Below are 22,025 nucleotides of genomic sequence, written 5' to 3' on the forward strand. Positions count from 1 at the left end.
ATAGAGAGGAGGAGGAGAGGGGCTATTTTGGTCCCTGGTTCAGCCCGGCCCAGGCCACGGGGACGGGGACGGCCGAGGGGGTCCCTCCGCTCCCTCCTCGTGCCCTCAGAAGGCGCCGCTCTCTTCTGGATCGCTCCCGTCCGCTCGGCTGGAGAAGCTTCTGGAGAACTGGGCACCGCTTTAAGAGCAGCAGGGACCGAACGCAGAGCGCAGACGCAGGGAGAACCCAAGGCCAGCATGGCTTTACTGTGCTACAACAGAGGCTGCGGACAGAACTATGCGCCCGACCAGAATAAGGATGGTGAGTCTGATGCTGCTCCCAACCAGCCTTTTGATTGTGTGTCTGACGTAAACTGATCCTGGGCTCATTCACCGCCAAAAAGTAATATTTCATATTAGTCTGCATTATCCTGAACAGATTCATCTGTTAATGTTGTTATTCATTTACATGTTTGCATATAAATAATGTGAGTGATCAGGTATTTCTGTGAGAACTGAGGAAATGAGTTTGGATTGAGTTTGAGTTTGAGGAAATGAGTTTGGAGAAATCTTCATGTCGGCCACATGGCTCGGGGGGGCGGGGCTACACAGGAACCCACTTCCTCTTATGGGACTCGCACGCCTCCCAGTTGACCTTTGACCCACACAAACAGCTGCTTGCTGTGTCTATATACAGACTGACTGTGTTTTTTTTCCCCCTCCTTAAGATTCCTGTCTCTTCCATCCAGGAGTTCCCATCTTCCACGATGCTCTGAAGGTAAAAGTCGTCTCCTACAGTAGGAAGCACATAAGCAGCAGGAGCTTTGTTCTGATGAATGAACCCGTGCGTGTTGTTCTTCTCCAGGGTTGGTCCTGCTGCAGGAAGAGGACCACAGACTTCTCAGAGTTCCTCTCCATCAAGGTACAGTAACAGCAGAGGGGACGCGTCACAGCCTGAACTAAAGATGCACATGAAGCCGCACGCGGAACCTGAGATTTGAACAATGACGTCACCAACGTTAAAACCACGTTTTACAGTGGAGACTCTCCTCCAAACTGGAGTGACCTCTCGTCTCCAACAGGGCTGCACCCGCGGTCGCCACAGCAACACAAAGCCCCAGGAGCCTCTGCGGCCGGAGGTGTCGTCCGATAAGGCTGAGGTCAAACACAGCGACAGCCGGGAGATAATCTACCAGGGGCCCAAATCTGCCGAGAAACTACAGAAGGAGCGGCCGAGGTGAGCGTTTCCTTTTGTTTCTAATATACATAACATAATTGAATTTTGTCTTTTCGCGCATAAATCACAGTAACTGGCTGGAAGCGCTCACCTGCCCTCCTGTCTGGAATAAATAAATAGAAACCATGCATCAGTCTGGGCTCACGCTCCCATCAGTGTGTAACTGAGCTGTGATCTGTGTGTGTGTGTGTGTGTGTGTGTGTGTGTCTGCAGTTCAGACGAGCCCAGAACCAAGCTGCCCCAGAAAGTGTCAGCATCTCTGGTTCAGGCGCTCGACAAGCTGGAAATTAGCAAACGAGCCGAGCTGGAGCAGAAAGGTCAGTTTCACCGCGACGCCTTTAGAGTTTGTGAGGAAACTCCTCTGTGCAGCAACAACATCTGCATGTTTCCAAAATCCCCACTCATCTAAACCCGGGTGCCCAATCCTGGTCCTCAAGAGAACCCCTGATCTAAACACAGAGCAGAACAACGGAGACGAGTGATGCTGAAATGTTGGCAGAAGATTTAGTCTCGTCGTTTCACAGAACCAGACGGCCTTAAACCGAGCGATGTGCAGTGAGCGGCGCGTCCTAATTCGTCTCTTATTCCACTTGTTTGTTCAACAGAAAGCGCCGTCGTACCAGGGACCCGATGCAAGAACTCTGGCTGCAAAGCGGTGAGCCTGTGTTATGATTCTAATGTCGAGACGCGATCAAATATTTAGTTATGAATGTGCTTCAGTGTGTGTTCAGCCTATCGATCCTCTGCTGCAGCCGAGTTTGGTTTCTTAGTGCACCATCTAGTGGACGCAGCGGGGAACTGAGCCACAGTGCTGAGGTGCAGTTCATCGAACGAGGATGTCGAGAGTCTGGACGCTCCTGTTTTACTAAAAGCTCACATGACCCCGTTTGCTCTACAAGCGGCCCGACGTGGGTCCCCGCGCTCATGTTGAGAAACGCTGCACCCAAACAGGGGGTTTGGTCATGTGAGCGCTCATCAGACGTGTCTGTGTGCAGGTTTATGAAGGTCCAGAGACCAGCGTGGAGGCCTGCACCCACCACCCCGGGGCGCCCGTCTTCCACGAGGGGTGAGACACACACACACAGACGGTCCAGTAATCACACATCAAGGTCCAATGAAGCTGCAGTGAGTGACAGGCTCCTGTTTGTTTTGTAGCTACAAGTACTGGAGCTGCTGCTGCATTAAGACCATAGACTTTAATGCGTTCCTTGACCAGAAGGGCTGCACCACAGGGAAGCACCGCTGGGTCCAGAGACAGGTACCGAACGCCGGTGTGTGATGATGAGTCGCTTGAGTCGGACGCCACCACGCGTTTCCTCCCGTTTCAGGACAAGAAGAAGGTGGCCTGTCGCCACGACTGGCACCAGACGGCCAGAGACGTGGTCGTGACCATTTACGCCAAGAACGCGAACCCGGACGTCTCCTCCGTGGAGGCCAACGGGACCGTGGTGAGTCCAGCAGGCGCGGGTCGGAGGGACCTCCGGCACCCACGCGATTCAACCCGCAACCGAGCACGCGTTTACTTTGCTCATTGTTCTCTGCAGCTTTCCTGTGAAATCCAGTTTGAGAACAACAAGGTTTTCAAGCGCGAGTTTCACCTCTGGGGCGTAAGTCCTCTTATCATGAACAGGTGCTGCTCCTGAGTCTCATCCTGCAGCTTGTTTCACCTGCTTTGTTTTGGACGCTCTCCCTCAGGTGGTCGACGTCAAGCACAGCTCGGTGCACATGGTCCCGTCCAAAGTGGAGATCTCGCTGCGCAAAGCCGACCAGGTGTCCTGGGGCAAGCTGGAGGACCCCAACCACAAGGCGGAGCCCGAGCCCATAGAGGAGTCCGCCGCCGAGTCGCACCGGGCCGACTGGGACATCGCCGACGACGACATCAGCGACTCGGACGAAGAATGGGCCTACGACACGCCAGAAAACAGGAAGCGGGAGGACAAGGACCAGCAGGTGGAGCAGGAGCAGATCCTACAGACAAAGCAGGAGGTGGAGGAGGAGATGAAGAAGGCCATGGAGGAGATGAGGAGAGCGGAGGAGGAGAAGAAAAGGCTGAAGGAGGAGAGGAAGATGGAGGAGGAGGGCTACGAAGACATGCCTGATCTGGAATAAGGGAGCGCCACTGAACTTCTGAGTGAAACTCCTGTTGACAAAACATGAGTCACGCTGAACCAGTTTCCACGGCTTGTTACTGTTCATTACTCATTAGGGGCTTTACTCCACTACACATTCAAACCCCAAGCTACAGGTCACAACACTAGAAATGACATCACCTACGTTGATATAACGAGTCAACGTAAAAGTGAGTTGAGTCCAGCTATTAGTCAGATCCACTTACCTGATTGACTTTCAACCTGAAACTGACCACAGATGAGTGAAACAGAGTTTGGCTTGTTTTCGTGCACGTGAACAATCACCACACCAGCTTCAGTAAATCATTTAATCTCCAAAGGTTTTGCCATGACGTCGTCTTTGTTTTACACTTCACACAACAACACGATAAAACACCTCGCAACGTACACGGTCGTGCAACATCAAGTCTGACTCCCACGACGCACGAGCCGCTCGGGTTCGCGGCGTCTGGAGGTCGACGCGGGACTTGAATTTCAGCTTCTTCAGCGTTTCAGTCCGAATGACAGCGAGGTTGGAAAAGCAAAGAGTCAATAAAAATCAGTGGCTAGAAGACGGTTACTGCCCGCGTTGTCCTTCCCTCAGTCTGTTCTAAAGCGATGCACAGATCACAGGTCGGGAATGAACATCTCTGCTTTGTGGCGACGACTCATTTGTCGTCTGTCAAACACTGGAAACTTGAACAGGTTTGGCGTAATGTCACACACTCACACACACACGTAATGGTTCAAGCTGCTGTGGGAGTAACTGCACAACCACCCATGTCAAAAATTTGTGTTATATATATATATATATACTCTTATACATTTGGATAGATGTGTAAATCTTATCAACACACTTTTGTCCATACGCATTTGTCATAAATAAAACATTTTCCTCGAAATAAAAAAAATATATAGTCAAACACAGACAGAACTTCTTTTCCTCCATTAAGTTTGCGTCTTTGTAAAGTGCAAGGCGAGTTACAGTAAACTTTGAAATGTACGACTTACAGTACAACGACGTTGGCCACTGTAAGCATTAAACAGCAGCCGCACACCTTCGCGTGTCCGAACCAGCTGAACGCGGTGAGGAGTCGGCGCTGGCGACTGTGGATGCGTTGGTCTGAGAAGACTTTGAAACCAGATGGCAACAGCGACACTGTCTATTTACTGGACAGTGGTTTGTACTATGATCAAATACTACGAAATACTTCACTAAGGCACATTTCTGACGACATACTATTACTATGACAGTGTTTTCATCGCATACTATGACCCTTTTCAACCACATACTATACTAAGGCATAGGTCTGACAAGGAACTGCTATGATGCCATTAATATGTTGTACTTCCTCCATCACATTCAACACGTCAGTCATGTTGACATGTACATGAACACGTCTACATACGCCTGAACCCTGAGCTCACAGCAGCACGCGTTTCAAACCCGTCCCAACTCTCACACGACGGATGCCTTGTCTGTGATGGATTATGGTGTCATACATGGAGTACAGCATGTGGTGCATAAACTGTCATAGTACGTGGTCTAAAAGTGATCCCAGGATTATGACTGCAAGGCGCAGATGCCTCAGCATCACAACAACATTTAGGCCAAATCTTTGCACTTCTAACATTTAACTAATAAAAATGTAATTGTTTTTGCAGTCTTAGGGACCGTTTCAGGAAAAGGGCTTTTGACATTTAGTACATTTACTCTAGTTAATGGAAGCAGGAGTCAACAGCTGCTGTAGCGGAGGTCGGTCACAGGAAACGTCCAGCAATTAAACCACACAGGACACAAGCGTGCTTTAGCTGCCCAATGCTCACGTACAGCACGGCCCCCGTCCTCACTGCGGAGCTGCTAACCACAACACTACCAGAGCGCTGATGGGCAGAACTCATTAAGCCTCACAGGCCTCACTGCTGAACCTGGCATGAAGGTTCAACTTGTAAACATCAGGAACTACTTTGTTCAGGGTTCGTCTTCCACACGCATGATTAAATAGGAGTAACCATGTACGTGTACGTGTCCTGCACCGGGTCAGGTGGAAAGAAGCATGAGCCGCGGCGTGAGGCCAACGAGGCCTAAGGAGACATGCAGGAACACAGGAGGTGGCTTCAGTGGCTCAGGAGTTTGTCGGAGGGAAGCAGCAAAGCTTCACACGTCAGCTTCGGGAAAATACCATATAGAAAAAATATATAGAAATTTCTAAGAATAATAATGATAATAGCTTTGAACCACAGACAAGGCAAAATCAAATATCCACTGATTCTTATCTTAAGGATACGGGTACAATCATTAGTATGGCAGAGTGGAGCAATACACTGAGTAGCTGTAATGTTTGTGTCCATTGTCCTTGATGCTTCCTCCTTGTGTAAACACCCTCAACCACACACTGCCAAAAATATCAGGCCCGTTGAGTCACATCGTCTGCTGCTGTACATCGGAAACTTCTTAGAAATAAGTGGAAAAAAAAGCAAAGTGGGAAGTGTCGTTTTTTTTCTGTTTGACTCCCACGATAAGTTAATTGTAGTTAGATAAGAACCGAGTGATGCACCACACTTCCATCCAAACGAAATGACTCATCATAATGAACATTATTTTTGCAGAGTGGATGCATAGCCTCAGAGCTCACAAGTCACACCAGCCTATTAGAAGGACCACTTTAGAACCACAACAGTAGAACCTCTGTAAAATCATATATGATCTGACATTATTATTATTATTATTGTTATTATTCATAACTGAATACAAGTCCACACAAATACATTCCTCAGTATATTTTTTGCAACATTTAAGATATTCACCAGTTTCAGCAGACGATAAAGTTGAACTATTTCAGTTTGTTCATTCTGTTGATTTATTGCCGTAGCAGTTCTCATGGCAGTAGCAAAAAGAATTAAATAATCTTCCAAAGTCTCAGAAAGTCTTAAGGTTATTTATAATTTAGGAAACAAAAATGCAAAAAATTTGAAAAATGAAAAAAAAAATAAAATAAAAAGCTTGTACCAAGTTATGATTAAGACACTAAATAAGATGGCTGCACACCACATGCGTTGAAAGCACCACGTCAACACGTTACTTTTGTCCAGAAATGTGGGGTGCGGCGGCACCCCCGTCCCGCGCGCGTCTCCCACCACCTCCCGGCTCAGGCAGGTGGAGCCAAAAGCAGCGCCCCCCGGTGGTGGAGCGGTGCGGTGCAAAGCCGAGCCCCTTCAGAGGAACTCGGAGGAGGGGAAACAAATCCTCCCTGTCGCGTGAAACGGAGCAACTGGGATTTGGGGAAGAATGGATTTGGGGTTCTCTCCCTCACCTCTCCAGCCTTGACGCCACTGGGCTCTGAGGGGCAGTTGTCAGGGTTTTGGGGGCAAGGTGGAAAACGAATGCCAGACTTCAGTTGCCCGATGAATCTGCCTCACTTGCTCCACCTTTGACGTCCCACGTTCCTGCAGGAGAGAGGGAGGTAAAGAAGTGAATCCAATCACGGTCCACACAGACGAGCCTGCTTGTGGTTCTGTACTGTGGGCGACTTGTTTTAATCTGACTCTGAAATGGTTCTCGGAGGGCGAAACCCCAGCGCTGGGCTCAGACGACTGACTGTTGATACAGAGCATTTCTCATTCTGTGAGCTTCAGGCCTCGGGGGCCGACAACGTTCCAGCGCTGGTGAGGTCACCACCGCACTGTCGCTCATGGCCTCAGACATAATGACGAGTACTGGCAGCAAATGGACAAACTATAGGGAAGATCTTACACAGAGGCGACGGTGGTCTAAGATATTATAAAGAGAACTACACTATTAGGACCCACACGCATTCATTCACTGTTTACTGTGACCTGATTCTGTGTGCACCACGTGGTGACTTTGTGGCCGTGACACCTCCCCCATCGTGCGGCAGAGGTTCTGCTCTGCGCTGATGTTGTACCTGAGAGGGAACTGTTGGACTTCTGCTTGTGGAGCTTCTCCTTCTCCTTCTTGCCCTTGGTTATGATCTTCAGCTTCATGCTGCTGCTGCCTTTACCGCTGGGCCTCACGGAGTCCTGAGCCAAGCAGAAGCAGAGAGACGCCGTTAGAAGCAGAGTTCTGGGGCCTGTTGTGAGATGGGCTGCCACCAGCGAGGGCTGAGCAGCGGCAGCGCCTCTGGCAGTTTGCTGCCTGTTAGAGACACTGTGATCACGCAGCGCATCGCGAGCACGGACCGCTCCCCACCTCCTCGGAGCACTGCATGAGAGGGCTGATCCAGTGGATGTCGTCCAGCTTGTGGAGTTCGGCGCTGAGGCTGTTCAGGGTGGAACGAAGCTCCTTTTCGGCTGGAGACTCCGACTGAGGAGGAGGAGGAGGAGGAGAAATGGTCTGACAACGTGATGGTTTACAGCAAGAAAATAAAATGAACATACCACAATAAACCATGACATGTTTCTGATAACATCCATTTTTAAATCTATCAACCTTTCTAGCATCAGAATGTTGAATACATGTCACACATTCACCCATTTATAAAAAGAATAAAAGACATATATTTATGCTCCTTTATTTCTCTGTATCAGATCATGACGGATTCATTTGCACTTTGAGATTAATCAAAGGAAGCCCATCTGTGCATTAAAGTCTTAAAATGAGACAGAAAGCTTCCAATTTTATTTCCCTGCCTGATTTAATTCAATGAATGTTTTATTAAAGCCAGTCTGTGTTTAGTAATGCAGCGTCTCTGCATTATAGTGTGACTCAAGCTACAGCAAACAGAAGCTGAACAAAGGCAACAGGCAGCAGCGCCTGAAGCGTGAGACACACAAAGAAAGGCTCCCAGTTATACCAGTAGCTTTCCATCCAGCAGGGTCCTGGTCTCGCCCTGAAGAACTTTACAGCTGTTGACGATTTCGACGGCCGTGCTGCGACTCAGACACTGAAAGCACACACCAACACAGGCAGTTTTGATCATACGTGTGCCCCGCGTTGCCCGTCCCCGTCCGTCCTCTGTCTGAGTCTCTCTTACCTCGGGACTGGACAGTTTGGCCTCCGTGAGGACCAGCGCGGTGGCGTTGACGGCGTGGGCCAACTCCTGCTCCACCTGTTTGTGGGTCTTCGCTGCCTCACGAATCCTTTGGGAATGAGAAGAAAAAAAAATAACTTGAAAGAGCTCTAGTTATATTTGCAACAAACTTAGAGGCCATAAACATGGGGATTTGTGGAGCATGTTGAGCAGACAGAGCTTCAGGTTCACTTCTCTTCAACTACCGTGAATGAAACCCTGAGGCTTTCGTCTGAGCTCGTACGCTGTAGCGGCGTCTTGCTCACTTGTTGATGAGCGTGTCTGCGACGATGCCCAGCTGCTGAACCTGAGCGCACTCCTCCTCAGTCAGGTACTCCATGGACTGCTGGGAGTTAAGGCGGGGCCTGGTGGCGCGGTAGCTGTCAATCTTCCTCTTGTCCTCCCATGATTTCAGCGTGCTCTCGAACGCCTGCGCAGACAGAACCGGAGGTTCACTTTACTTCAACCCACATTCAAAGCAGTGGGACTCGTAACTGAAGGTGCTTTTTTCCATTCTTTGTGAAGGAAAGGACGTCTGTACATGAATTTACCTAAACCTACCTCACTACAGTAATTTCTCCACCAGGCGTCTAACGCTTAGCTCAAACATCACCATCAGTGTTTGGCTGAATAAACACATTTAGGGAGGATGAGGCCAGTGAGCCGACGGCCCCCGCCGCTGTCGTGTTTAAGGAGGTAACCATGGAAACAAACGGGCCCAAATGTGCTCGGCTTAAAAGGGCTCTCGAAGGTTTGAGCAGCGTGACGAGTGAACAAACACAGTGGGAATGAACGTGCTTTAAGAAGTCCCAAAATAGAAGGAGTCAACAACCGGGGCAGAGAGCTAGAGCGGCGGAGCTGAGAGGATATTTTGCTGCAGTGTTCATGAAAGGAGCATTTCAAGTCAATGGAGTTCATCACATGCATAAAACGCAGCTTGTCTACACAATGAAAACCAGTAGAAACCTGAAAAACCCCTATGTGCGCTGGACTGACCCGGTCTCTGGTGAGCATCTGGGCCCGGTTCTTGTGGACGATCTTGACGATGCCGGGCGGCTGGATCCAGGCCTCTCCGTCCACCTGCACGGGAACGCCCTCCTCCCCCAGGATGGTGATCTTCACCTGTCGGCACTGAGAAGCAGCCCAGTAGCAGAGTTGTCAGGTTGGTGGGCGTCTGAGCTCAATCAAAGTGGATCAAAGCCCCTGAAAGTGTGCGGCCTGGTCACCTGGGCGATGCGGTGGTGCTGCAGGTTGATGACTCTGGACATGGCCATCTGCATGCTGCCGAACACGGCCACCACCTCCAGCTTCTTGTCATCGAAGGACGGCGCCCCGAAGTTCTGAACACACGGGGAGCAAAGCAAACATCCTCAGCTTCCAGGAGTTCGTTCGAATTTAAGAAACGACTGGGCGCTACGACAAAGGCTGCACCCACGTTATCCTCCTTGGTGCCGCCCCAGAAGTTGATGCCGCCTGCGTAGCTGGGGATGTTGAGCACAGCCAAACCCTGCAGACTCGGCAGAGACATGGGAACGCCGTCGCACTGAGGAGAGAGGGAGCCGTTAAAAGGAGCTGCACTCTCTCTATCATCTGGGTACAGCACGCATGCGTGTGAGCGACACCTCCAGCTGGACCCTCTGCTCCAGGTTCTTGTACGTCTTCTGGACCAGCTCCTTGGTGCCCAGGACTCCGTACCACATCATGTTTTTGGTGCGACTGCTGCCGGAGATCAGAGAAGCGCGTCACACATTGAGGCCGTGGAAGTCGCCACCATCTCCGGTCCCAGTGTCAGTTAGCGGCACCGCTAGCGCTAGCTCGGTCCCACCTACCTGCACTTCTTGGGGTGCTCGTCTCGCTTGTTGTTGAACTCCAGGGAGATTTTGGCGTCGAGGCCGATGCCGAAGTAGTTGTTCATCACACACTTCTCTGAGCATTGCCTGAAGAGAAACACAACACGGTTTGCTCATTATTCACATATATAATACATAGAGGAGTGTATGAAAGCACAGTTCAGACAGAGCAGACTTACACAAAGTCCTCACTGAAGCTGAGTGTGTGCAGGCTCTCTGGTTTCTCCAACACAATTGGAGAGGTTGGACTTAAACCTCCTTGACCTGGGTGGAAAATAAATCAGTTGGCTTCAAATTAGAGTCAGTTTCATATAAAGATCCCACTTCATAATGGTTCTATTATAAAACGAGGCCTTTGCTGCTCACCGTCCTTGAGCTCCTCGCCGTTTTCCCTTTTGATGGAGGAGGACGACGACGTCCTCTGGACCTGCGTGTGTCGGTTCTGCTCATCCACCACTGGAACAACAAGGAACGATGGGTGAATGGGGCAGAACAGTCCACCTTTACAAGGCAAGCCAGGCTTTTAGCTCCGTGAAAGTGCACCACCCAACACATGGTGAGCTCAGGACGAGCCTCCGTTGCTGTGGCCGTCCTACCTTTTTCGGCCTGTTCGATGATCTGCCGTAGGGCTTTCTTCAGGCTGTTGGCCCGGAGCATCAGCTGCTCTTTGGACCGATATGTTTTGCTTTCGGAGCCTGACTCGCTGATCTCACCGGGGCTTGAGCCACCGCTTTCCTGCCCGGGCACAGAACCTGCCGGCACCACCTGATCGTGACAAAAAAATAAATAAAAAAGAAGAATTTCCACCATTCGTAGCAGTGAAGAGGTTGAGGGTGAGGACATCTAGATTTTATTTATCAAACACAGAGAGAGGTAGACGTGTGATTCAGCGGGGAAATCCTTTGTTCAGCAGGAAGATTAAGGCGACTTCTGAGAGTGATGATTCATTTGAAATCATAGACATCCGTTTCTGACTAAAATCTAACGTGCCGTGCTTTTTTTTTTACTTCCTGTGAGGAGACACCTGTGTAAAAAGAATTCCTTCTACAAAGAATTGGCTCACTCAGATTAAAAATGACGATGTTGGTCATTGATTGAATAGATAGCTCAACATTTGGAGACCTTTTGGATTTCCTGTATGCATTTATTTGGGTTATTATCTAAGTTTGAACCGGATATCAATTGGGCAAAAACAGGGTTCACCCTGAACAACTCAGCAATTGATCCCAGGGCCACATACACAGATAGACAATCACTCCACATGAATGACTTTGGACTGTGGGAGGAAACCGGAGAACGCAGACACCCACAGGGACAGCAGACATGGGGTGAACGTGCAAACTTCACACGAAAAGGCGCCTGGGTGACCCCAGAACCCTAGAACCCAAGCCGAACGTGCAAAAATGAGAGAAAGGTCCGTCAGCCAGTCACCTGTGGAGCTCCTGACGGCTGCCTGACTAAGAGCTAACTGCTCCTGCCTGCCACTGCAGAAAATACAGGCTAATTAAAGCCGTGCTAAAGACAGCAGTGATAAATACTTTTGGAATTAACAAAATGAAGCTTTAACAAATCAAATGAACACATCATTTAAAAAAAACACACATGGTCTCCAGTGTTTTACCTGAGCGTCTGCCTCCTCGCTTAAGGCCTTGACCAGGGAATCAAGCTTCTCATTCAACAATGCGCACTGGGAGAAAAGAGAGACACAAACATGAACAAGATCTTTCAGCATTTTGTGAGTATTGCTCCCTTTGTCGTTCTAAAGGCCTCTGAATAAAAAGATACATGACACTGAATGAATAGCACTACTGTGTGTGTAGGACTGCAGTAAAACAGCATGAAATCAATAAGCGCTCGCATTCAGCACACAGAAGTAAAAGGTGAGCTTTTCACCAGGCCTCAGTAACGCGCCGCAGTCTGTACACAGAGAACAGAGGGGCTGGACAAAGGGCTGACAGGGCGTGAATGGAGGCTGGAGCTGGAGCTGCCTCCGCTGCCTGAAAACATGGCTTTTGTTTAATTGCCCTCTTCCTCTCAGCGTGACCCTCCAGACTTGTAGGTGCTTTACCTGCTGGCGTCTATGAAAGCGCCTTCGGGCTCGAATCTTATTCTCCGCTGTTAAACTGGGTCACATTTACAGTCGATACCAGTCTGAGCTATGAATTACCATAACATGGAGACAGATATTAAAACTCCGTTCCGACCACTGACGCGTAGTGATTACCACAGATTCTCTTCATGGCTCCTGGTATTAGTTTGATAGGATATAGCAGCAAATGAACCTTGAAGCAAAATGTCCCAGAGCCTGAGGTGACCCCAGATGTCAGCCTAGTCTATTTCCTACCACTGGAGCCAGTGCTCCTCCTGTTTACCCCACTGGGAACACATACATATAACAGATGGACTTTATTTCTTCGTTGACACCTCCATTTATCTGCTCATCTCCACTGGGCTCTGCTTGCTTCATGAGCAGATACATGTGGTGAACTGAAAGCTGTTCTAACAACATTATTCACATGCAGATTAAAGGGGCGATTGATATGCAAATGTCAACCATCGTCAGCACGATCTGACACCTGGACCACATCTGGATGATCAGCCTGGTCACACACAGATCACATGTTGATACCAGTGTGGAGAAAGCTCCGCATCATATTCCTGAGCTCAAATAACCCAGGTATTAAAGGCTTTAATGTTTCCCTCCTGACACGGCAGCATGTTACTGTAGCCAGAGGAGAGATTTTAACCCACTTCCTCAGCGCTGGTATAAAACCTTTAACACTCATGTTCAGCCTCTTATGAAGAGTCAAATAATTCAATGGACAGAAAAGGTGGACCGCCGGAGGCACGCGATGGTAAGAGAGGGCATGGTGGGAACAAGTGAACTATTTCAGTCTGGTTTTCTGTTATCCACACACACCTACACTCGCCTGCTAGTTCGTGTTACGCAAGCGTTTACATAACGCACACGATCACGCCGCTTACCTTCTTTGCCATGGCGTCTGCCTCCTCCTTGTTCTCCGTGGCTCTCTCGTACGCCTTCCCCACCTCCGCCACGAAGTCGTTCACCGTCCCACACAGAAACCTGGCCAAGCGGTGGCGAGCGGGAACAAAGGGAGAGGGCGGGAGGTTGAGGGCTAACGTGATAAAGGCTGATGATCAACAGGAGCTAAAGGGTTAACGTGCCGCAGAGATTTGATGATTCACTGTGCATTGTCTGGGTTTGGAGTTCTCACACACGCACACACACACACACACACACACACACACACACACAGCCGCCTACCTGCCTGTCACCTCCGTCGCCTCCACACAGTCATTATTTACTCACAGCTCTTGCATGGCTGCTGTATGACTCAGCAGGGAGGTTTCTACCAACTCTTACAGCTTCAAGCAAATATTGGCTCTAGTAAAATTAACACCGCTCACCTGCCGCAAAAATCAAAGTGGCATCATTTATGAGAGTCCTGCTCTCTGGCGCTGACGGGGTCCACTTTTAAATTACACATGTGGATATTTGACTGGTCTTTGATGGGGGGCGAGGAGAGGCTGCGTGTTTGCAAAGTGCTGGTGAACACTGTGCAAATGTCTCTTAAACTCTCACAATAAACTCGAACATCCAGGAACTTTATGAGAAAACTATGTTTGCCATGAGAGAGCTTTATGTTGGAGCTCAGCCTCCTCGTCCACGTTACGTTTAGTTGACTGACTGTACTCACTGGAATCTCTTCAGTGGCTTTTCAGACACCACACTGATGGAGGGAAACCACAAGTCCCTATGCGTGAAACAAACAGCTCAACCTGCCTCCATCTTATTACATGACAAAAGTCCCTTCAAACCAATGAGCTGCAGGAGGATTCCATTCAATTACTGAACCCCCGGTTGATGCAGCTTCACTGGGTTAAAGCTAAACTTCACATACAGGAAAGGGCTTCGTTCAACCACGTCCATGTTCTGATAAAGACACACACTGACGGTGTCCTGAGGTCCCTGAGGCGTTTTAAATCAGCTTCACCACTTGGGCTCCACTCCACACACGGCTGGAGGAAATTGCGCCGTAATTGCAGCTCCCCTTTTCCCAAAGGACGGCTACTAATGTACTAATGTACTGAGGACGGCCTCTAAATACTGATTCATCTGTCTCCTTCACTTACAGATGGACAGCACTTACTGTCCCCTGTGTGCGTCCATGGGGATTTAAAAAAAAGGGAATCAATGCGCTGCCTGCCTCGTCTCCTTTTCATTTGCCCCCCCCCTCCCCCCTCCCTCTTTTCTCCTCCCTTTCACCTGTTCACATACTGTGTGTGAAGGAAATCAGGGCACATACTTGGCAGAGGAAATGACGTCACTGTGTTTGTCCGAGTCCAGGATCTTGGCCAGGTGTGAGGCCACGGAGTCCGCGTACTGGGTGATGTGGACCTGTGACACACACACACACAGACACACATATGTCGTTGGCCTGAAAAAGCTGAAGAATCCCACTACCTCCATAAAGGAGATTTTACACGTATGCCTGTTTTTATGCCGTCTCTTTCTGGAGGATTACCTTAAGTACCTGAATCTTAAAGCATCCAGCTAGCGCATAGCTGTGATAGTTTTGATGCAGGGCTCAACGTAAATTTAAATGCAGAGCGTCCACACCACTCCCTGCGGTTCACGTCTGATTGCTTTGGCTTCCAGCGGAGCGCCTCAATTGATTCTCAGTGGACGTCTTCCAAAGTCATTTCTCACCGCCTGCGAGATTCATCTCCGCGGGAGCTCATTTATGGAAACCATCTGTTGACGGCTTCCTGGATGTTGCGCAGCCCGACCTACGTACCTGCAGAGGAGAGTCGGGGCTGTCGTCCTCCTTCACCGTCGGCGTGTGCTTGTTGGTGGTGGGCACCTCGTACGTCATCACGCTCCACCTGAACACACACACATCAATGAAATGAATCAGCTGATCAGAGTAAGACGGATGAAGCTAATTAAAAGGGCCGCCATGTTCATCGCAATGAGAAAACGGCTGTAGCTGAATTGAGCCCCAGTCACACACAAACAGATACCTTTAGTGTCCTACACCCATTCAAAGTAGTTACCTACTGTACATGTAGTGTAAGTGAAACATGCAGGGCTGAGTCTTTCAGTTTCACACTGACACAGGCGTCACACCTTCTCTAGACCACAAAGAGCTCATACACATTGTTCTAAGCACAATGAGTCTGAAATAGGCTCCAGCGGTTTTGCCTTCATGCTGGTATTTTACACGCAACTCTGTGTGAACTCAGTGCCAGTTAAGACATGGATAATAATACTGCACTTTACTTTGTACCTTCTGAACCACTTGCTCAGTTAGTGATTCTATTGCTGATGCACTGTGCAATGGCAGTAAATGCACTGTTGTTTGTCCCTTGTTACCAAAATTATAAACACAGCTTTTAGTACTTTTATGCTTTTCTGTTCCACTGTAGATTCCCTTCTTCCACCAGTGTTGACTGATTTGAACGTTGGGATGCTAAACTCAGCGAAGAGGCCTCATCCGGGGGCCGTTACCTGTCCAGCATCTTGGTGGTGGCTCTCTCCAGCTTCTCCAGGATCTGCAGCAGCTGAGCATCGTCGTCGCAGAGGCCTCCCCAGCCCAGGACGCGCGCCAGGTCGTTGCCCGTGCCCAGAGGCAGCACGCCCAGCTGGCACTGCAGAGAAGGAGCAGAGAAGGCTGTGGTCCAGACACGGCATGATTTATACAGTACGTCAATACATCATCTGTGAACGAGGCCATTCATTTAGTTTAGACGCGTGGCATGTAATCTGGATGGAGTTCTTCTTCTCTCATCTCGTTTTCAAAAAGTATCATGTTTCATCAGGCAGCAAGTGGCGCTGGTGTCTTTCCTCCAGCGTGACAGTGTCCATGGCTGGTGCAGCTGGAAGCTGATCTTGGCACTGATGAGGTCGACGTATTGGTCGGGTTCCCACACCTGACTGGGTCTGCAGCTGCGCGGAGGTCGCCCACTGGCAGCTGCTCCGGCGTCGCACAGACTCCAGACCTTCGGCGACGCCGTCTCTTCTTCGGGTCTCCGTCTGACAGGTGTTACGCGCACTTGTCTCGGAACCGTGTCGCGTCGCGGTCCTTTTCGCTCCGGGTCGGAGCGTGCGGCGCCCGAGGTACCGAGGCGTGACTAATGTCGGGAGCCTCGGCGTCTGCCGTCCTCTGGCCTTGATGTGTTGTGAAAGCTGTGTCTCTTTCAATATGTAGAAACAACAGCTGCAAATGAGACGCTGCAGATGTTTTGCGGTCTTTTGTCATGAAGCATCACAGACTGGATGCGGCTCCGTTGTAGGATTTCACACCAGGGTGCAAAAAGTCCAAACATCTGAGGTTTGTGGGTGATAGATGGTCCAGCTTTCAGCCCCCTCAATGTAATTATGAATAGATTTCTATGCTATGTAACGTACCTCGCTACACTTACATCATGACTCCCTCCTCCTCCACCTCGCTGCACTCACCTGTTTGTGCAGGTTGAGTTTATCCAGCTCAGAGAGCACCCAGCCCACGCTGCCGTCTCCTCCGCACACCAGGATGCGAAACGTCACAAACTTCTGGAAAAGGCGCAGGCTGAGGGGGTGGGAGGGAGTGGGAGGGCACCGCAGGGCGAAGGAGGAGAAGTACAACGTGTTAAAAGGCAGATCGTGTCACAGATTCACAGCCAAGCTAAAGCCTCAGAGCTCCGATAAAGCGGCCGTGGTTAAATCCTGCAGAGCCGCTCAGAACTGAAGGCCGCGTACCCGAGCTCCGGGCCGCCGTTCATCAGGTCAAACACTTGAGCCGGATTGAGGAGCTGCTTGAACTTGCGCAGGAACTTGACCCCTTGGTTGTCCCCGCTCTTGGAGTTAACAAGCACCAGGAGAGGGCTGGAGCACGACGCGGAGGTGGCCTTCCAGAAGCCTGAAAGATTAGCACATGCACCATGTCAGGGAAATGAAAGGACTGGGAGACGGTTTCAGCTCGCGTTCAAGCCCAAATGTTCCACGGCGGATACGATTTCATTTCTGAGGGCAGAGTAGTTCTTTTACCAAACAGAAATATGGGCGAATAAAAACATTAGGCTTTACTTCCATAGGATTTACACCATGGGAGCTAAAGGTGACATTACTGCACTTTGATCTGTTCGCGCGAGTGCATGTGTAAGATCTTTCTCACCGTCTGAGTCGATGCTGTTAAGTGCAGTGGGAGGAATGATTGAAACTCTACATTGACCCAAGGGACACACCTTCCCCATTTGTTCTTTACAGCTGCTGTGGACCTGCATGAGCACACACAAACACAGAGTCATGGCTCTCCATAGCTGGTCTATACAGGAGGCCAGCAGAGGAGGAAAGGTCATTACATTTCTCTGAAACCACACAAATGTCACTTCCACTGCCCCGACAAATGCCACTGTGATTCATCTGAGCGCTCGTGTACCGAGGATTAGACTTCATATTATATGGATCCTTTGATGTAAACGCTTAAAAGCAAAGTAGATAGTGAAATGTGCCGTGCTTCTTAAAGGACATATTTACAAACCGTTATCAGCCGTTTTCGAGGCGACAGCAGTAAAAAGTTTGGGAGTATGTCTGATCCTGAATGTCACAAAGTCACAATAGTTGATAGACTTTTACTTTGAAAAGCTATAAAACCCTTCTATAATATACTGAAAAATCAGTTCGAAGGAGGTCGTTTAGACATAAAGTTCCAGCAACACCTAAACTAAAAGTAACTTTCAACTGGCAGCGATGCCATAAATAAATACTAAAACTGATTTGATGAGACAGGTCTTTGACAGGACGGAGGCTCCAATCAATCAAACTCACGATGGCCTTGCACCAGAGGCAGCGCCAGTCCTGCAGCCGCCGCACGCTGCCGCAGGTCTTATCACACACAACACATTTGGCACTGACTGGCAGGTTGCCTTCCAGCCACTGGTGAGGCATGGACACCTGAGAAAAGACATGAGCCATCGGTCAGGCCGAAATCAGATCAGAACACTGACTGTCTGAAAGAGCATTAAAAACAGAAAAAGCTTCATCCCACACTCACCCCATCCTCATCCTCAATGATGTCGTTTCCTATGGAGGCCAGCGTGGTCCACTTGCAGTTGTTGGTTGAGCGAACGGCGCAGCGCTTATGAGCCTTGAACTTACAAACTGCAGAACGGAGATCAACAAATGTCGGGTTTAATGAAGCAAAATAACTAGACTCTGTCAATATAAGAATTCAATTGTCAATTTAATTGGACATTCAACTATGTAGATTATGCTTCCTTTAGACAAACAACGGCAACATTTTGCTGAGACAATTAAATCTGAAATCTGGTGTGTGTGTGTGTTCACTTTTTAAACTGAGACGCAAGGGGTCAAGGCTTTGTTTTATTCTAACTATGTCCAAGGTTCCAAGGTGACATTGTCAGGTCTGATCCACCCTGAAACGCCATAAACCTACTTCTAAACTGGTAAAGTTGTGACATACAGTACAGTGAGACTGAACGCTTCCTTGATGGTTTTATCTAGTTCTGTTTATGGACGCTGGACCTCGTACCTTCACAGGACAGGCCGTGGGAGGTGACGCCTGGCAGAGCCTCCCTGCAGACGTTGCAGAAGGTGGGCCTGGCGTGCGAGCACGCGTACCAGTTGTGCATCCCAGAGAAATGCTCCATGTTGAACTGGCTGGCCTGCAAAAGCACAAGGCAACAGAACTGAGTGAGCCTCTGAGGCTGAAACCCAGACAGACAAATGGAATGAATCAGGGCTCTACATCACAGTAACTACCTTGGGGAAGAGGCCATGCAGCATAAGTTAAATGCTTTTTTTATTTTATGATGAACTAAACAGCCAGAGAAACACATAAAAGACAACAGCCAGTACCTACTGTACAGTAAAAAGACAGTGCTACAAGACTGTAGTTGTCCTTAATTAGTGATACTAAAAAAGGCATAATGTAGTTAAAATGAAGATTAACTGGATGGAGAATCTGAAGTCTAAACCTTCTTAGTCACTATGAACTATGAAGATCAAGAGACAACTGCAGCGGCGTAAGTCAAACTTTAAATGCCATGTTGTAAAATGCTCAGAACATTACAGATCACAGTTTCGGCTCTTTACAGCCTAATCAAGCAGAGGCTCTGATTTTATTAGAGGCATCAATCCACCGGCAAAGAGCTGGAATGAGAAGCAGTTCGAATAAAAAGACAGTGAATGAGGAATAAAGAGGAGAGATAGAGGGAGAATTAAGGAGAACGTTCTTGGAGGAATTCAAAAGGGTGGATCCTTTGTCTAATGAACAGATGGAAGAAGAACTAAGGTGTGACGTCTGAGCGGTAGTCATTACAATAATCCACACACTCAGGAGAACCTTTCATCAGGCAGAGCATCAATTTGGCCCATTTCCCAGTCTATTCTGTGGTTAGTCGACTGAATAAAAATGACGTTAAACATAAAACGAAACACAAACTTCATAGGTTTCCCATTTTTGGACGGATTTGAGAGCGCCGATCCAGTCCTCCATTTCCTTTCTGCTCTCAGCGCATAGCATTAGTTTGCGAAATGGAGTGATCACCTGAGAAGCAGAGACAGAACAAATCAAATGTGGATTCAACAGCATTAAAAAAGCTAGAGTCTAGTCTCTGCGTGTCGTGGTGTTCATCCAGAACCCAGTGGGAATGGATTAACATGTTTACATGACACTGTCAAACACGTCACACTCTTCTTTACGCCAACATTGTTTACAAAACCTGTTAGCAAACGTACAGTTCTGTAACGACACAGGTACGCACGCTTTTTGTTTCTGTCTTAACGAATGCAAACATATCAGCGACGCTGGGGGAATACAAGCATTTGTCTGTGGAAACACGAGAACCTGTAATGACACTCTGCGTTACCGTGAAGCTGTTGTTGATGTTCTTGGTGCTGGTCTCAGCAACGCTGGCGTCTGACAGGTCCACTTCATCAAAGATTAGAGACTAACGGCCAAAAAGCAGACGAAGAATGTCAATGGACAATTCTGTCACATTTTATACAACAACTGGTTTAGTACATTTGATTTGAGCCCACTCTCCTCCACCCAGCCCTGCTACGCCTTGTTAGGCTGTGCTACTGTATACCATCCCCTACCTTGCAGTCTTTGGCATAGTAGAGGGTCCTCCCTCTAAGTTTGAAGTACCTCCTCTTCCATCTCTGAAAGGAGCTGGTCTGCTTTAACAAGATTCCCTCCTTGACACTTTTCTGTGGTGAGACAAAGAGGAGGCAGATGGTCACACGTGGAAGCGAAGCCAGGGACAATGTACCACACAGCACTAAAGGACCCGTGATGCTGTGTGAAGGTGATCAACACAACCAGAATCTGGGATTTAATCTGACAGCAGGAACTGACAAACCTCAGTGATTCTACTGTCACTCCATTCCCTCTCTATTTGCGAGGACAGAATGCACCATGGGTAATCCGTTTGAGATGAGACATCGGGCGTCGCCGCCGAAAGCCTCGCGTCTCAAACCAGAGGGTAACCGGCGGCATTCGCACCTCCACACCTTAAAAGTCTGGTCGCATTACTCACGACTCTGCGAAGCTGCAGGTAGTTCAGCTACAGCGAAGCGGCCGCATGCCTGCACGGAAGGGCCCCTGAGCCTCCCACAGAGATAACAACCGGCCCGTATCAGCGAGTGCCTGCAAATGTTCACACAGGAACGTCCACATATCTAAGCTCACTGCTCCTTAATACTCCAATACCTGAGCGTGAATAAAGGTGGGAGTGAAACGACTGATAGATGTTTAACGTGGTTTTTTTTGATGGCTGCAAAAAAGCAATGTGAGAAACAGGCAGAGAGGATTTTGTGCGCTGTGCCAATCACAACTCTAATACCACACAATGCCAAGGACTTCCCTCCCGTCACGCACACGCGTGAGTCCCGCGGCTTGAACTGTTCAAGCGCTCGGCCCGGCGGCCGCTCGGAGCGCCTCCGAATCAGTGCACGGCCGGGAAATCAGCGCGGGGGGAAATTCAAGACAGACGACATATTTCACCGCCAGCATGAGAGCTACCAGCGGCCGTCAGGGCGACGGGAGGATTGGGAACGAAACAAAACTGAAAGTTCACACATACCAGCGTCATCATGTAGCAAAGTAACCAAGCGTAAATACACTGAATGCGAAAGGTACCTCATCAGATGAGCCGCGGCACTTTACTCGTCTTTTGAGTTTAGACGCCAGCACATTTATGCAAATCAGTGCACGGAAAAGCAGATTTTACAGCAGCTCCAAGTCTCAGCAGACAAACAATAAGGGAGAGGAAATGTGTTTGTAAGCTGTAATAATTTGATTGTCATTGTCAAATCTTCCTTCTGTCCTACAGCCTCGCTGAGCCTTTTCTCTAGAGCCGAATTGCTTCACGCTTCTTTTTCATTTTCTCTCCTCTGGCTGGAACATTTCTGTTTGCGCTGTCTGTTTCTGCTTCTCTGTGAAGGACACTCCTGCATTTCTGGGCTTCTCGCTTTTCATTTTCATCATTCTCCGCTTGTCTGCTTTCAGTAATGACCTTGGCTCCTTGAACACAGGCAGTAATGCACAGCAGAAACAGTGGTAAATCTAATTCCGAGCTGCGACACAATCTCATTTCTCTGCCGAAAATCCGGGCAAGTGTGTGTCCACGAGGTGCCTCGCCTTGTAATGGCACATGCAGCCACGTGTACGACCGCCTCATTCCTAGATAAATGCGCTTTTATCCCCCGGGGGAGCAAAATTTATACTGTCACACTGTCGGAGGGAGAGAGGAGGAGGCTGATGGCATGGATCCTTAGCAGGAGGCGAACCTG

The 22,025-nt window shown here is 49.0% G+C and overlaps 2 protein-coding genes across 4 annotated transcripts in view; one reads left to right on the forward strand and one right to left on the reverse strand.

Moving 5' to 3' along the window:
• The first annotated feature begins 23 nt into the window (after window positions 1–23).
• On the forward strand, window positions 24–3,904 carry zgc:92429 (uncharacterized protein LOC445063 homolog). The gene is made up of 11 exons (XM_029137930.3): window positions 24–301; window positions 708–757; window positions 845–901; window positions 1,062–1,216; window positions 1,430–1,533; window positions 1,822–1,871; window positions 2,212–2,282; window positions 2,372–2,474; window positions 2,545–2,664; window positions 2,761–2,823; window positions 2,912–3,904. The coding sequence occupies exons 1-11, from the start codon at window positions 238–240 to the stop codon at window positions 3,323–3,325; spliced, it is 1,251 nt and encodes a 416-aa protein (XP_028993763.1). The 5' UTR covers window positions 24–237; the 3' UTR covers window positions 3,326–3,904.
• The window catches only part of si:dkey-172j4.3 (diacylglycerol kinase delta), a 43,744-nt gene continuing 25,358 nt past the window's right edge, over window positions 3,640–22,025 (reverse strand). For all 3 annotated transcript variants that reach the window (XM_029137511.3, XM_055506982.1, XM_029137517.3), the window contains 28 exons: window positions 20,331–20,441; window positions 20,099–20,179; window positions 19,672–19,776; window positions 18,760–18,892; window positions 18,262–18,368; window positions 18,036–18,161; window positions 17,383–17,485; window positions 16,968–17,127; window positions 16,689–16,797; window positions 15,738–15,877; window positions 15,025–15,112; window positions 14,533–14,624; window positions 13,190–13,289; window positions 11,826–11,891; window positions 10,801–10,969; window positions 10,571–10,660; window positions 10,384–10,468; window positions 10,184–10,291; window positions 9,977–10,073; window positions 9,790–9,897; window positions 9,581–9,694; window positions 9,351–9,485; window positions 8,621–8,784; window positions 8,319–8,424; window positions 8,139–8,228; window positions 7,535–7,648; window positions 7,251–7,365; window positions 3,640–6,771 (listed from right to left, as the gene is read on the reverse strand). In XM_029137511.3, coding sequence (XP_028993344.1) covers window positions 6,719–6,771; window positions 7,251–7,365; window positions 7,535–7,648; window positions 8,139–8,228; window positions 8,319–8,424; window positions 8,621–8,784; window positions 9,351–9,485; window positions 9,581–9,694; window positions 9,790–9,897; window positions 9,977–10,073; window positions 10,184–10,291; window positions 10,384–10,468; window positions 10,571–10,660; window positions 10,801–10,969; window positions 11,826–11,891; window positions 13,190–13,289; window positions 14,533–14,624; window positions 15,025–15,112; window positions 15,738–15,877; window positions 16,689–16,797; window positions 16,968–17,127; window positions 17,383–17,485; window positions 18,036–18,161; window positions 18,262–18,368; window positions 18,760–18,892; window positions 19,672–19,776; window positions 20,099–20,179; window positions 20,331–20,441 — 3,069 coding nt within the window. In that variant the 3' untranslated portion in view covers window positions 3,640–6,718. The remainder of the gene's footprint in view (window positions 6,772–7,250; window positions 7,366–7,534; window positions 7,649–8,138; window positions 8,229–8,318; window positions 8,425–8,620; window positions 8,785–9,350; window positions 9,486–9,580; window positions 9,695–9,789; window positions 9,898–9,976; window positions 10,074–10,183; window positions 10,292–10,383; window positions 10,469–10,570; window positions 10,661–10,800; window positions 10,970–11,825; window positions 11,892–13,189; window positions 13,290–14,532; window positions 14,625–15,024; window positions 15,113–15,737; window positions 15,878–16,688; window positions 16,798–16,967; window positions 17,128–17,382; window positions 17,486–18,035; window positions 18,162–18,261; window positions 18,369–18,759; window positions 18,893–19,671; window positions 19,777–20,098; window positions 20,180–20,330; window positions 20,442–22,025) is intronic.

This window comes from Betta splendens, chromosome 2, assembly GCF_900634795.4.
Source record: "Betta splendens chromosome 2, fBetSpl5.4, whole genome shotgun sequence".
NCBI lineage: Eukaryota > Metazoa > Chordata > Actinopteri > Anabantiformes > Osphronemidae > Betta > Betta splendens.